The 11,500-nt window shown below is 55.6% G+C and overlaps 2 protein-coding genes across 4 annotated transcripts in view; both read left to right on the top strand.

Moving 5' to 3' along the window:
• The window catches only part of ZFAND6 (zinc finger, AN1-type domain 6), a 40,973-nt gene extending 33,984 nt beyond the window's left edge, over window positions 1-6,989 (top strand). For 2 of the 3 annotated variants that reach the window (XM_006753137.2, XM_006753138.2), the window contains exons 5-6: window positions 3,183-3,296; window positions 6,044-6,989. In XM_006753137.2, the coding sequence (XP_006753200.1) occupies window positions 3,183-3,296; window positions 6,044-6,192 (263 nt within the window). In that variant the 3' untranslated portion in view covers window positions 6,193-6,989. The remainder of the gene's footprint in view (window positions 1-3,182; window positions 3,297-6,043) is intronic. The other variant, XR_001512980.1, reaches the window with a different exon arrangement.
• A 3,406-nt stretch (window positions 6,990-10,395) lies between these two features.
• The window catches only part of FAH (fumarylacetoacetate hydrolase (fumarylacetoacetase)), a gene marked incomplete at its 5' end in the record, with an annotated part of 41,752 nt that continues 40,647 nt past the window's right edge, over window positions 10,396-11,500 (top strand). Inside the window, one exon of the mRNA XM_015560564.1 lies at window positions 10,396-10,401. Within this exon, the coding sequence (XP_015416050.1) occupies window positions 10,396-10,401 (6 nt within the window). The remainder of the gene's footprint in view (window positions 10,402-11,500) is intronic.

Genomic DNA, 11,500 nt, shown 5'->3' with positions numbered 1-11,500 from the left:
CTCCTCCCGTCCCTCCTTCCGTCCCTCCTCCCGTCCTTCCTTCTGTCCCTCCTTCTGTCCTTCCTCCCCTCCCTCCTTTCGTCCCTCCTCCCGTCCCTCCTCCCGTCCCTCCTCCCGTCCCTCCTTCCGTCCTTCCACAGGACCCAGAGCAGAGGGCCTGTTGCTCCTGACTATGACCTGCCCTGTGGGTGGTTAAGTCCTCACCTGCCTGCTGCTTTGGGAAGTTTATTAACAGTCGTGGCCCCAGACTCGTCGAGTTGGGATTCCCGCTGAGAAGCGCATGAGCGAGTGCCGCGCCGGCTGTTTGACCAGTGAGGCGCCTGGCAGAGGCCCCCAAAGACCTCTGGGCCCTGAGGCTGTGAATGAGTAACACGCAGGCGGCCTCCCCCCAGACACAGAGCCGTGCTGTGCGGGGACACTGCCCTCGTGCGTCAGGGTCAGAGCGGGGATGGTCCTCTGGCCTTGAGCCCTCTGCTTGGCCCTGGGAAGGGTTGCTCATTCCTTTTACGTAAGAACCAGGCTCGCGCTGGTCGTAAGTCTCACGTAGGGACAGAGGGGGCGGGCCGGGGAGTCAGACTCTCACAGAGACTCTGTCATCTCCCACGAAGCCACTTGGGGGGTGTTTCCGTTCAGGCCGCCGGCCCCCAGGGTCAGAGGAGCCGCGGTCCTGGGTCCAGTGGGGGGAGAGGACACGACCGGCCTCACACAGGCCCCCACTCTCCCGCTCTCAGAGGGTCCTGATGCGGAGCGTGGGGGGCGGGGCGGGGATTCACTCAGTTAAAGGGAACCACTCGGTCTCCAGGTTAGTCCTGCGGAGCGGCCTGGGTGTGCAGTGGCGTCCGTGTGCCCCGCCGATCGCCGCGTCTCTCACTTCTCCCTCTTCCCCGTTTCCACCTGCCACTCAGAGCTTGCGTCCCAGCAGGCAGCCAGGCCTGTTCAGAACGCGACCTTGTGGTGGCCCTGCCGTTACAGCGCTATTTGGGTACGTTTATTGGAATGTGAGCGGGAGAACAGGTGAGGTATTCTAGCTTCGAGGTTTCAGAGGCAAGAAATAGAATAGATTCTGTTCAGGTTGCAAGTCACACCTTTTCTGAGCCCTCCCTCCTCCCGTCCCTCCTTCCGTCCTTCCTTCCGTCCCTCCTCCCGTCCCTCCTCCTGTCCTTCCTTCTGTCCCTCCTTCTGTCCTTCCTCCCCTCCCTCCTTTGAGCCCAGCCGTACCGGGAACTGTTCTAGGCTGAGGGCAGGGCTGGAAACGAGGCATGCCGCCCCGCCCCGTGGAGGTTACGTCCAGGGACAGTCCGTTGTCTATATAATAAAGGCCTAAGCGACCGTTACAGTGGGACGACCACCAGGGGGCAGACGCTCAATGCAGGAGCTCCCCCTGGTAGTCAGTGCGCTCCCACAGGGGGAGCGCCGCTCAGCCAGAAGCCGGGCTCAAGGCTGGCGAGTGCAGCGGAGATGGCGGGAGCCTCTCCCACCTCCGTGGCAGCGCTAAGGGGCAGCTAGCCAAGCAGTAAGGGGCAGCGAGCAGGCGGGCGGTAAGGAGCCAGGGGTCCCCGACTGTGACAGGAGGAGCAGCGAGCAGGTGGGTGGACATCCCCCGAGGGGTCCCAGACTGCGAGAGGGTGCAGGCTGGGCTGAGACACACACACACACACACACACACACACACACACAGCGCCAGAATTTCGTGCACCGGGCCTCTAGTTGAAAATAAAGGATCTTCCATGTCCATGTGCTTTTCAAAAATAACCTGTGTATCAGCGCTCTCTCCCGTCAGCTTCCGATGCCAGGGTGCCGTGCTCACACCAAGCTGGCGCCTGTTTCCCTGTTAGTCTGGTGTTTCCCTTCATCATATGTGGTTACCGTGGCATGTGAGCTAAGCGGGGTTAGAGTTACGGCATCCAGTGTCGGAGCAGCTCCCACGTGTGGTTCTGCGGCAGGGGCTGGAGAGTCAAGCGGAATAAGACACGTGTCACCCCTCCGTGGGCTTCCGGGGTAGACGGGGAAACGGGGGCGTCATCAGGGATCGGTCCAGCAGGTGTTGATCGACGCCTGCCGTGCGGAGGTGGCCCCGGTGGAAGGGCGAACATGGGGTCCGGCCTGACGGTATGGTAGATGCTGCTGACCACGTGGGCTGCGTGTCTCGTTTCCGGGCCCACCAGCCCGCGGTTAGATTTGTCACTTACGGCAGATGGCGGGCGCCTGAAGCGTGGGTTGCAGAGGGCGCGTGGCCCCGTGTTGGGTCATCCGAGGGGGAGCTGCAGAGAGCTGGGTCGGGGCGTCCCAGGGGACGGGCGCCAAACTCAGCCTTACAGGACTGTGGCCCTGGCTGGGAGCTCGGTTAGAGCATCGTCCAGATGTGCCTTTAAAAGGTGGTGATGACCTCGGTGGCATAAGGGAGAGACGGGGAGGCCTGTGGTCTGGGAGTGGGCGGAGGGGCCGGCCTGGCCCACAGGCTGAGCTTCTGAAGGAGGGGGACCCGCGGGGACGCAGTGGGGAAGTTGAGACCTTGGTCCGGGCAGGGCGGTGCTGCGGAGCCCGGGTCACGTCTGCTGGTCGTGCTACAGGCGCGCCTGGTGACGCCTCAGCAGCCAGTGGGTGGTGGCAGGTGACAGGTCACAGGAGGTCCCGGCCGTCATCTGACATGGGTCCTGGTTCCGCCGGCCTTGGTGTCACCACTTAAGTGCATCCATGTGTGACCTTAACCGTAAAACTTCATTGCTTTATTTTACTGTGAACATCTTAAAGGTTTTATGCGAGACATTCCGAAAATTGTAAACATCCTTCGCATTCCACTGAGTCTTGGTTTCAGCTCCCCCAGGGTAACAGGTAGTGTGTGCGTGTGTGTGCGTGCACGTGTGTGCGCGCACACGTGTGTACGCCTACATGTACATATGCACGCATATCTTGTATTGGTCAAATACATAATGATTACAAAATATAGAAATTCCAACACCTTCTGGAGTCACTGTGCACATGTGTGTACATCCATTCCATATAAACCTACATACGTTTAACAGCAAGGGTGGGGTTACAGAAACTGCTTCATACCTAATGTCACAAAATCCTCATTTATCCTCTGGGTAACAGACCAGCCGGGACGGGCGGGGGGCGGGGACAGCGACCACCCAGACCCCCCTTCCTGAATAACGCATCTCCCCCGCCCCTGTTTTTGGCAGCTTCAGTATCAGATATGGCCCAGCAGCCGACCGAAGAGCAGGACAAATCTCTCGAAAAACCAAAACAGAAAAAGAATCGCTGTTTCATGTGCAGGAAGAAAGTGGGACTTACCGGTAAGGGCTCGAGCAAACGCTTCGGGCGTAAGGGTGCATGTTGAGTGTCGCCTGCTCCCCGCTCCCGGCCTCAGGGCGGCCGGCTCTGTCCCCGGGAGAGGTGACACGGGCATGCTCAGCTCCTGCGCTTCCGTAAAGAAATAAACGCAGCTGTAATTCCCTACCTGAAAGCGGAGTGAACAGTTTTCTCTGAAGCGATGGCTGCAGCTGAGTTTGAGGGTCTGAGACAAGGTAGGTCCGTGAGCCAGGCTGGGGCAGGGCCGCTGTGGCCCCCGCCTTCGGGGCCAGCCATGGGGAGGCCACATCAGAGCCGGGCGAGCTGTGAGGACTTCGGATACAGGGCCGATCATAGGTTGCTGGGAGGGTTCCGTGAGTTCACACGTGTTAACGCATGTGAGGCGATGCGCCCCGGCTGCCACGCAACACGGGATCGATCCATGTGGACCGCTGTAGCGGGGCTGTCGGGGGCGTAGTTGTTAGGAGAGGGAGGGAGAAAAAGTGTGCCAGATGCCACTTGGGTGTTGAGCGAGGGAAGGGCATGAAGTGCCGTCATGTAGATTGGTTGGGAGTTCAGGGACGGGAGTGACTGACTGTGTGAAAGAAGAGGCGCCCTGGCTGGTGTGGCTCAGTGGATAGAGCATCGGCCTGCGGACTGAAGGGTCCCGAGTTCGATTCCACGTTAAGGGCACAGGCCCGGGTTTCGGACTCGGTCCCCTGTAGGGGGCGTGCAGGAGGCAGCCGGTCCATGATTCTCTCATCATGGATGTTTCTCTCTCCCTTCCTCTCTGAGATCAATAAAAATGTATTTTTTTAAAAAAGAAGAGGAGGAGAGGCCCGTGGAGGAGAGTGTGGTGAAGGCAGATGAGGTAGCTGGGACCTGAGAGAGGAGCAGGGCTCCCTGATGGAAACGGGCGTATCAGCCAGAAAGAGTCGCCTGAGGAAAACTCGAGAAGGGGGGAACAGGGCAGCTCAGGGACCAGGAGCGGGGACGGTGGCCGCGGGCAGAGCACTCGAGGGTCGGGCAGAGCAGAGGAGAGGCTAGCGCCGTGCCCGGGGGTGCACGGGGGAGCAGCTGCAGCTGCACCGGTGACATTCATTGTCTGCCCTGTGCCCGGCGTTGTGCTGGCTTCAGGACGAGCTGAGAGGAGCAGGGGCCGGATTTTGAACAAAACGGTGTGTGAGGAAGGTGCCCCTGCTGAGGAGCAGGGGGAGGAAAAGCGAAGGAGATGTTAGTCTCACATCCAAGATGTTTAAGACCAGCCCGTCCGCCCTGACCGGTGTGGCTCAGTGGATAGAGCGTCGGCCTGCGGACTCAAGGCTCCCGGGTTCGATTCCACTCAAGGGCATGTGCCTGGGTTGCAGGCACATCCCCAGTGGTGGGGTGTGCAGGAGGCAGTTGATCGATGTTTCTCATCAATGTTTCTAACTCTCTATCCCTCTCCCTTCCTCTCTGTAAAAAATCAATAAAATATATTTAAGAAAAAAACGAAAAAGACTGGCCCGTCCAAGCACGCGCAGAGAAGACACGCGGAAATACACAGTGTTCGGTGTCAGACAGAGGCCTTCTAATGCTCAGAAAGCCTCCCACTCCCACGGGCCGCAGACTCCCGACCCCACCCTGCCCACTCCGTCCGCCTGGGGTCGCCGCTGGCTTCCTTGTCATTCATGCTTCTGGAAAAGCTACAGAATATAGTTTTATTTTTATTTTTTCAAGAGGAGAATGATGATTTTTATTTTTATATTTTTTAATATATTTTTTGATTTTTTACAGAGAGGAAGGGAGAGGGATAGAGAGTTAGAAACATCGATGAGAGAGAAACATCCATCAGCCGCCTCCTGCACGCCCCCTACTGGGGATGTGCCTGCAACCCAGGTCCATGCCCTTGGCCGGAATCGAACCCGGGACCCTTCAGTCCGCAGGCCGACGCTCTAGCCACTGAGCCACACCGGTCAGGGCCAGAATATAGTTTCAAAGTTTAAAAAACATAGCAAAGGAATGGTCAGTGTTGAAAATCCTGTGTTCCATTCCCAGAAATTGTCTCACCCCATCCAGTCCTCATTAGGGGAGCGGGGCCAGTTTTGTGTACGACCCAGCCCCTCTCCTTCTGTCTCTCTTTTGGCTTCAACGCTGGGCGTTTTCCTGAACGAAGTAGCATTTGTCCATTGCTCACTCTGTGTCAAGTAACACAGTCCTCATGGATCCTTTATTATTATTATTATTATTCCAAAATTACAATGGCAGTTGAGGCTCAGAGCGGCTAAGGAATCGGCCCGCGTTAGTGGGTTCATGCACGGGCACCCTAGCTGCACCCCCTGGTCTTAGCCGCTCAGCCAAAGTTCAGCTCCCCTTCCGTCAGGGGGCGGGGGGGCGGGAGGGGTTAGCTAAGGACAGCTGTGTGGACGCTGTTACTTGTTAACAGCTGTCGGGGGCCATTGGTCTTTCTTGGTTAAAATGTAAGCCTGCCCGCTGACCGTGTGCCTGTTGTCGCATTGCAGAGTTTAGACGCGAGAAATGTTTCCCATCTTCCACTTAGCAACCTGCTGTGACAGGAGGTAGTCGTGGCCCTGTCGTAGGTGAGGGAGCTGGAGCCCGGGGCCGTGCCCTGGCCCAAACCCGAAGCGATCAGCTAGTGAACGCGAACGTTCTTGGGCCGTGAGCGGTGCCCTAGCTGTCGCCCTGAACACGCGATCTGTGCTGAACTTAAAATGTGCCCCCGACTCAGATGTGTGTGTTCACCCCCTTTCAGGGTTTGAATGCCGGTGCGGAAATGTTTACTGCGGGGTACACCGCTACTCCGATGTTCACAATTGCTCTTACAATTACAAAGCCGACGCTGCTGAGAAAATCCGAAAAGAAAACCCGGTGGTGGTCGGCGAAAAGATCCAGAAGATTTGAGCTCCTGCTGGAATACAAAGTCCTTTGACCATCTGCAAACTAAACATTGACTTGAGGTGTTTTTCCTGGTCAGTGGGCGGGTAGAGCAGTGTCCCTTGCATAGACCTCTTAATCATGCATGTCACCAGAAGAATAGATTTTTGTTTTTGTTTTGAAAATGACTCTCGAACATTTATTTCCATTGCAGTTTCTGTGGCTGAGGAGACTTAAGTAAACTTTGCGAGTATTATCCTTTTCAGACCCTTTCCATTCTAGTTGAGCGCAGAGGGCTTTTATAACAAACGTGGAGAAATTTTGGCGGGCTGTGATTTCTTTACTTCCTCCCCCCAGTATTAAACATGCATGCGTTAACCTTGCGGTTGATTTTCTCACTGTGTCTGTACATAGAGCTTTTCTCTGCAGCACGACTCCTCTTTTGATAATGCCCCCGGGGCACAGCTAGTTACCGGTCACTGAATGTATCTGAATCATTACGGCTGCTTCCGTTTCTTCCTTAACCAAGGTTCTACCTACGTTAGCATAGCTTCTTTGCACCCACTATTTATGTCTGAATCATTTGTCACAGGAGAGAGTGTGCTGAGGAGATTAACTAGAGTTTGTATGTTTTAATTTCTTTTTTTTTTTTTTTTTTTGAGCGAGGGAAGAGAAAGCTGAGTGCATTTCATCGCTGACCGCAGGTTTCTTTCAGATTGCGTTCATCGGTCTGTGTGTACACGATATGAAGAATGATCTGAAGTAATTGTGCTGTATTTATGTTTACCCACCAGTCTTTGATTAAATAAAAAGCAAAACCACGACCCGCCCGTGTGCTTGCCTTTTCTGTTCCTCTCCTGGCGGTTCGTCACCCTCCCCGTCCTGCTGTGTCCCGCCTGCCTCACCCATCCTGTGAGGGCCCTCATGGTCAGCTCACATCTGCCCGTGAGTGACCTCCCATGCTGCAGTGATCGCACACGCCCGTGAGTGATCTCCCCTGGTACGGTGATCGCACACGCCCGTGAGGGATCTCCCGTGCTTCAGCGATCACACACGCCCATGAGGGATCTCCCCTGGTACAGCGATTGCACACACCCGTGAGGGATCTCCCCTGGTACAGTGATCGCACACGCCCGTGAGGGATCTCCCGTGCTACAGCGATTGCACACGCCCGTGAGGGATCTCCCCTGGTAAAGTGATCGCACACACCCGTGAGGGATCTCCCGTGCTGCAGCGATCGCACACGCCCGTGAGGGATCTCCCGTGCTGCAGCGATCGCACACGCCCGTGAGGGATCTCCCGTGCTGCAGCGATCGCACACGCCCGTGAGGGATCTCCCGTGCTGCAGCGATCGCACACGCCCGTGAGGGATCTCCCGTGCTGCAGCGATCGCACACGCCCGTGAGGGATCTCCCGTGCTGCAGCGATCGCACACGCCCGTGAGGGATCTCCCGTGCTGCAGCGATCGCACACGCCCGTGAGGGATCTCCCGTGCTGCAGCGATCGCACACGCCCGTGAGGGATCTCCCGTGCTGCAGCGATCGCACACGCCCGTGAGGGATCTCCCGTGCCCGTGCTACAGTGATCGCACACGCCCGTGAGGGATCTCCCGTGCTGCAGCGATCGCACACGCCCGTGAGGGATCTCCCGTGCCGCAGCGATCGCACACGCCCGTGAGGGATCTCCCGTGCCACAGTGATCGCACACGCCCGTGAGGGATCTCCCGTGGTACAGTGATCGCACACGCCCGTGAGGGATCTCCCGTGCTGCAGTGATCGCACACGCCTGTGAGGTGAAGGTGTCAGCATGTCTTTAAAGCCGAGAGCGTCTGTCGCTGAGCTGTCAGACTTGCTAGTTCTCGTCTGCCTTCCCGCTCTGCTCTCGGTCACACCGAGTCAGCGTAGGACAGTGATGGCGAACTCATTTTTTTGGTTGATTTTTCTTGGTTAAATGGCATTTCAATATGTAAAATAAATATGAAAAATATGTCTTTGTTTTACTGTGGTTGCAAATATCAAAAAATTTCTCTAGGTGACACGGCCCCAGAGTTCAGTTAGGGTTTTTCAAAATGCTGACACGCCGAGCTCAGAAGGTTCGCCATCACTGGCCTAGGAGAACTGCTGTTCTGGTAAGATGAGAAAAACGGGGCGCAGCTACACCGCGTGGATACAGAGTGCACAGGGGTCATCAGCCTGGCCGAGGAGGAGGCCGTGGTGTCTGGCACTCCCACCCGTGGCGCCCCCAAGGCGGCGGACGAGAAGGCCGCCTTCGATGGGAAGGCGACTCGTCATGTTTACAACCTCTGTGCCCAGGACGTGCCGTCGCCCAGCAGTGGGTGGACCAGATCCAGTCACAGACCACTAGGGGTGGGCAGGCCCCCCCAGCCATGTTTACAGCCCCCACCCTTGACAGTATTGAGGCCCAGCCCCCGAATGTGTGTGTACAGCCCCTGCCAACCCCACCCTGCCCACCCTGCCCGCCTGGCCAGCTCTGACTTATTCTGGAGTCCTGGCTGAGCGCTGGCGGGAGGCGCCATGGTCCAGCCCTCTCTGTGCGGCTGTGAATAGCCCGGCCCTGCCCGCGTGGTGGCCCCGGTGGCCCGCAGGCACCCTGTTCCCACAACCACAGTCTATAATAAAGGGAACTAACTAGGAAAAAAAAAATTGAAAAGAAAAACAACGCGTAAACTCAGACCGAGCAGTTGGAGGATTGTGGAGTGAGAAAGACCCCCCAAAGGCCCTCTGTCCTGTGGTTTCCACACTTCACCTGGCGGCCATCCTTTTTAAACCGTGAAATAATGATGTAAAACAGCAGTATTGCCACCATGCAAAGCTCTAGGTTGCAGTGTGTCCACTTAGGACATGTCTTGTTCTATCTTAGTGTGATGGTGGCAGAGTATGAGAATCTGTAAACGTAAATATATCACACGAACAGATGAAAACAGGAGGAAATCCATTAGAACTGTCTCAACAGATTCAGATAAAGTATTCGATAGAATTGAGCAGTCATTCGTGATTTTTAAAAACTCGTGATACGTGAGCACTAGGAAGGAATTGCCTTATATACTGATAGTTTCCGTGTAAAACCAGCCACACAGAAAGCAGGCACCTTGCAAAAAGAGACAACTCATTCCCTTTCAAACTCAGAAAGCAAGGGCTGGGCCCTGGCCGGTGTTGCTCAATGGACAGAGCGTCGGCCTGTGGTCTGAAGGGTCCCGGGTTCGATTCCTGGTCAGGGCATGTGACTGGGTTGTAGGCCTTATATACTGATAGTTTCCGTGTAAAACCAGCCACACAGAAAGCAGGCACCTTGCAAAAAGAGACAACTCATTCCCTTTCAAACTCAGAAAGCAAGGGCTGGGCCCTGGCCGGTGTTGCTCAATGGACAGAGCGTCGGCCTGTGGTCTGAAGGGTCCCGGGTTCGATTCCTGGTCAGGGCATGTGACTGGGTTGTAGGGCTCCGTTCGATTCCTGGTCAGGGCATGTGACTGGGTTGCGGGCCGATCCCCAGTAGGGAATGTGCAGGAGGCAGCCGATCCATGATTCTCATCATTGATGTTTCTCTCCCTCTCCCTTCCTCTCTGAAATCAATAAAAATATGTTATAAAAAAAAAAAGAGAAACCAAGGGATGCCCACTCACGGCTTACATTCAAAATTACGTTGCAGATCCCCGCCAACAGTAAGTCACAATCTATTACTATCGCCGCTCAAAGCATGACAGCCTCTTCCGCCGGTGAGAATGACGGGAATGACGCCTGTTCGGCCCAGGGAAAAGTGTCCAGGAGGAAAATGTAGGGCCAGACCGGAAAATCGCCCTCCGTGAAGTTCACAAAGATGGGAAAACGCTGTGCATGCAAAGGGAACGGCCACAGTGGATAGAGCGTCAGTCTGTGGACAAAGGTCCCGGGTTCGATGCTGCTCAGGGCACAGGCCCAGGTTGTGGGCTCGATCCCCAGTAGGGGGCGTGCAGGAGGCAGCTGATCCATGATTCTCATCATTGATGTTTCTATCTCCCTTCCTCTCAAATCAATAAAAATATTTTTTTTATAAAAACACAAAGTAACAAGTAACGAGAAAATGAAGAATGGAGGTTTCTGGGATGATAGGCAATCTTTTTTTGTTTTTTGTTTTTTTAAAAAATATATTTTATCGATTTTTTAGAGAGGAATAGAGAGTGAGAAACATGGATCAGCTGCCTCCTGCACACCTCCTACTGGGGATGTGCCCGCAGCCAAGGTCCATGCCCTTGACCGGAATCGAACCCGGGACCCTTCAGTCCGCAGGCCAACGCTCTATCCACTGAGCCACACTGGTCAGGGCTGTTTTTGTTTTGTTTTGTTTTTTATTGTAACAGGGCATGTTCAACATACCCCCACCCCGAAAAGGAGAAAAGGAAGTAGAGTGTATTTGCAAGCGACTTCCAATGGCTTTTATTTTCAAACACAACAGTTTGGGCCTTTTCAGACACTTATATGTAATTGGAGGGTTGGCAAGTCTATTTTAAAACGATAGCCAAACCGGTGTTGCTCAGTGGATAGAGCGCCGGCCTGTGGACTGAAGGGTCCCAGGTTCGATTCCAGTCAAGGGCATGTACCTTGGTTGCCGGCACATCCCCAGTAGGGGGCGTGCAGGAGGCAGCTGATCGATCTCTCATCAATGTTTCTAACTCTCTATCCCTCTCCCTTCTCTGTCAACAAATCAATAAAATATATTTAAAAAAAATAAAAATAAAACGATGAAATCTTCCTTCCCCTTCAGTCATCTTATGGCCACACACCTCCCCCCACCACACACCCGCATAGTGTGGGCCGCATCAGCTAGGGGTCGGTTGCTTTCGTCACTAGTTTTGAATCAATCCCTGAAGCATCATGGAGCGCCCCTCTGTACACCGTGTTTTGCTGGGTGTTGACCAAGCTGCTCACAGAATGAAAGCTTGCCGCCTTTAAGGGCAGGGTCAGGCCTGTGCAGACTGAACAAGTCAATAGCCCGCGGAAGAATGGCTGGGTTCATGGGGCGGGGCTTTATGAGGAGGCGTGGCCAGTGGGGCGTGGCTTCCGGGAGGCGCGGTCGGCGAGGCGGGGCTTCCGGGAGGCGTGGTCAGAAGGGGCGGGAGTATCGGGGGCAAATTGGGCGGAGCTTCCGGAGTCGTGGTCACAGGGAGCAGGAGTATTGGGGGCAAATTGGGCGGGGCTTCCGGGAGGCGTGGTCGGCGGGGACGGAGCTGTGAGAGGCGTGGCCTTTGGGGCGGGGCTGAATGGAGGCGTGGTTGTGGAGAAGGGGCCGCCGAGAGGCGTGGTTAGGGAGGACGGGGCTGCCGAGGGCTGTGGCTAGTTGG

This window comes from Myotis davidii, unplaced genomic scaffold (assembly GCF_000327345.1).
Source record: "Myotis davidii unplaced genomic scaffold, ASM32734v1 scaffold2091, whole genome shotgun sequence".
In the NCBI taxonomy this organism is placed as follows: Eukaryota; Metazoa; Chordata; class Mammalia; order Chiroptera; family Vespertilionidae; genus Myotis; species Myotis davidii.
This window is presented reverse-complemented; position numbering and strand designations above follow the sequence as displayed.